Raw genomic sequence first — 2910 nt, 5'->3', positions numbered from 1 at the left:
TCCTGGGACAGGGCTTGCATTCTCCAGTTTTCCACTGTCACTCACGTTACTTATCTGGCCCCAAAAGACCTTTGCCACACTGCCCTAAAACCACCCTTTGCCTACCTAAATCCCACCCACCCTCCAAGACGAAGTTTAAATGACACCACTGCTGATAAATGTCTCCAATTCCAGGTAAACTCCTCTCCAGCCTCTTCTGAATTCCCCTAACATTCTTCTTGTGCCTTATGGCAATCTCACCCTCCCTTATTAGTACTGTACATGCCTCACCTAGAACTAAGTAGACACTCTGAATCAAGGGTAATGACCACTTCTGTGATCTTGGGCAACAAATCTGGACACAAGTCCTAGGATTTGAGCTCTAGAAAAATAAAAGCCTACATGAGTACCCTGAAAAAGAGAAGTGTCTTTACCAAACATACATTTTATTCTCTCTTCACACCCCTTTTGCCTTCTGCTTTCAGAAAAGTCACGAGACAACTTGATGGTTGTGTTGTTTTTTAATAGAGACCACATCATCTGTTATAGTGAATGATAGGTGAGAGGCAATAACTCAAGAGGGCACCAGAAAGCTTTTTAATCATAAAATGACACCTTCGCCACCCAAGCCTTTGTCAATTTTTTCTTCTGTTATCTCATCCACATCAGCCTGCTGCTTCCAGAAGGGCTCTCTCTGCCTTCCAATTTTATGCTGGTTAGGATGCCAGTCTATCACTTTGCCTTAATAGTGTAATGGGGTCCCTAACTTAGCTGAGGAACCTGGACAAGTCTTCTTTGATTTCAGCTTCATCCCAAGGCCCATGAATGTTCTCTTTAAAAAGCTGCAGGCGAATGAGATAGAAAGGGCAGAGACAGGAGATGGAAACCAGCAGAAGAGCAAAGAGTATGGCTCCCACTGCACTAATGGACAGCAGGCCTCCCAGGGCTGAGAAGGCAAAAAGCATTGTGACCCCAACATAGCTACGGGGAGTACAGGCCTTCAGTTTCTTCTGTAACATGGGCCACAGTGCAAAAATCTGGATGGCAAACGTCACCATGACGAAGGCATGCACCGACCGGGGAAGACGTGAGGCCAGGCAGACAGAAGCAAAGATGGCCATGTTCAAGGACAGTGTGCTGGATACAATGGCGGCATTGGCTCCATAGTCAAAGAAGATGAGGTGGCCCAACAGCATGAAGACTGACATGGCATAGATGGTGTCAGTGCTAACGGACTCTGTCAGGGTCTTCAGCACTGGTGAAAAACCGTAAGTGAAAGCAACGAAGACTAGGGCACTCTTCAGGTCAGCCCATCGGGTCCGGCCGCTCTTTTTCCGCCCTTCACCACCATCAATGAGATCAAACAAAACATATCCCATCAATGAAGATGCCAGGCCAGTTCCAAAGAGCCAGTGGGGGGCCAAAAGACCCTCATCCATATACCACCAGATGACCACAAAAACACAGACGCTGCACAGCTGTTGTATCACCACACTGGACTCAAATACCACAGCCCAATATTGGTATTTTCGGGCATAGATGTTTTTCCGGAGCTCTTCCAGGAACCGCCGGTCCACATAGTTATCAGGGAAGGGCTGCCGCTCATACAAGACCTTCTGCCACTTGGCCTCCTTGGTGCTAGTTATAGATTGGGCACACATTATCTTCTCCTTTCCCTTAAACTCAGGCCAGTTCAATCTCCCTCAAGTAAGCCCATATGGTTTTCCTTTTTTTTGAAATAAGACTTCTCTGGAAATTCCATGCCGTTATCTACCCACCTTTCCTTGTTTTCAAAGGCAACAACCCAGGCTAGGCCCACAATGGATGCAGTTGTTCTCTGAGGCAAGACAACACAGACAAACTCCTAGAAAAAGAGACCTGTGAAAATATGAAAGTTGTCAAAGGTCAGAGTAGAACTGAGACAAAAATCAAACCAACTCGGGTTACTACAAGTCTACATAAAATGAATGTGATTGCCATTTTATAATCTGGGATATTAAAACTTCACTTCCAATTTTTAAACTATAATTCCTTGAACAATGTATACCTGCTAGCCATCACTTGGAGTGTCTACTGTGCTAAATGCCTAGGCACTTTTACTTAATCTTCACAAGGTATTGGTCCCGTTTTTTAGTAAAACAGAGGAGATCCAAATTGCTTGGGCATTTCTGGCCCAGAGTGACAAGAGTGGTAAACGGTGGTGCCAGGACTGCAACCAAAGTCTGATCTGCGCCTCACCCCATCGTCTTCACCCAAAGGTCCCCTACCCAGGTGAGCGCCACTGCAGGCCTGCATATGCACTTTATGAAAATTAACAGGGACAGAGCCCACAGCTCTCACTGGGTTCGCAGGGGCACCCACCCCAGGCTGCACACGGGAAGAGGGTCGCGCTCCCAGCGTGGGAGCCAGGCCCAAGGCCGCCAAGAAGCCAGAACCTAACGGGGCGCACCTCCCTTTGGAGGGCCATCATCCCCGCTCGACAGCGGGACTCTGGGGCTCCAGGAAGACCCTCAGTGACCCCGGGACGCTCAGGCAGCACCAGTGTCCTCAGCAAACCCCAGAGGAGCGCTCGCTGCCCGACCTCCTGCCTTCCGCGCGGACCACGCAGGTACCGCCGGGCACGCCCCCCTCACCGCAGCGGGGCCGAGGGGTCCGCAGAGCCGCGCAGGGGTCGGGAAGGGGTGTCCCTGGGGGCGCTTCGCTCACCGCCGGGCCACCGCGGGGCCACCGCGTCTTGGGCCTGCAGGGGACCGCAGAGCAAGAGGACCGAAACACTGACGCGCGCACGGAACCCACCGGCCTTCGAGTTCCTAGGGTGCACGGCCGAAGCGGGCAGCCGCCCACCGACTTCCCCTTCCGGGGAGCCGCCTAGGGCGGCGGCGAGCACTTCCGGGTCCCGTCCGTCCGCGGCGAGAGCGCGCCGCGGCGTGA

At 51.5% G+C, this 2910-nt stretch overlaps 1 protein-coding gene across 5 annotated transcripts; it reads right to left on the bottom strand.

Moving 5' to 3' along the window:
* Nucleotides 1-553: 553 nt before the first annotated feature.
* Nucleotides 554-2907, bottom strand: PIGC (phosphatidylinositol glycan anchor biosynthesis class C). Of its 5 annotated transcripts, none has more exons than XM_081297286.1 (2): nt 2776-2907; nt 554-1857 (listed from the first exon to the last, which is right to left on the bottom strand). In XM_081297286.1, the coding sequence occupies exon 2, from the start codon at nt 1638-1640 to the stop codon at nt 747-749; it is 894 nt and encodes a 297-aa protein (XP_081153412.1). In that variant the 5' UTR covers nt 1641-1857; nt 2776-2907; the 3' UTR covers nt 554-746. The 5 variants fall into 5 exon arrangements, with proteins under 5 accessions (XP_081153412.1, XP_081153410.1, XP_081153411.1 ...); XM_081297284.1 differs by having other exon boundaries at nt 2697-2829; XM_081297285.1 differs by lacking the exon at nt 2776-2907 and adding an exon at nt 2613-2764.
* Nucleotides 2908-2910: the final 3 nt, after the last annotated feature.

This window comes from Spermophilus citellus (assembly GCF_964194105.1).
Source record: "Spermophilus citellus genome assembly, chromosome: 6".
Classification (NCBI taxonomy): Eukaryota; Metazoa; Chordata; class Mammalia; order Rodentia; family Sciuridae; genus Spermophilus; species Spermophilus citellus.
The sequence above is the reverse complement of the archived record's forward strand: the minus strand, read 5'-3'. Positions and strand labels throughout refer to the sequence as shown.

Bases quoted from the DNA above. Each gene is read 5' to 3' on its own strand.
- PIGC (XM_081297286.1), bottom strand. From the start codon at position 1,640: ATGTGTGCCCAATCTATAACTAGCACCAAGGAGGCCAAGTGGCAGAAG.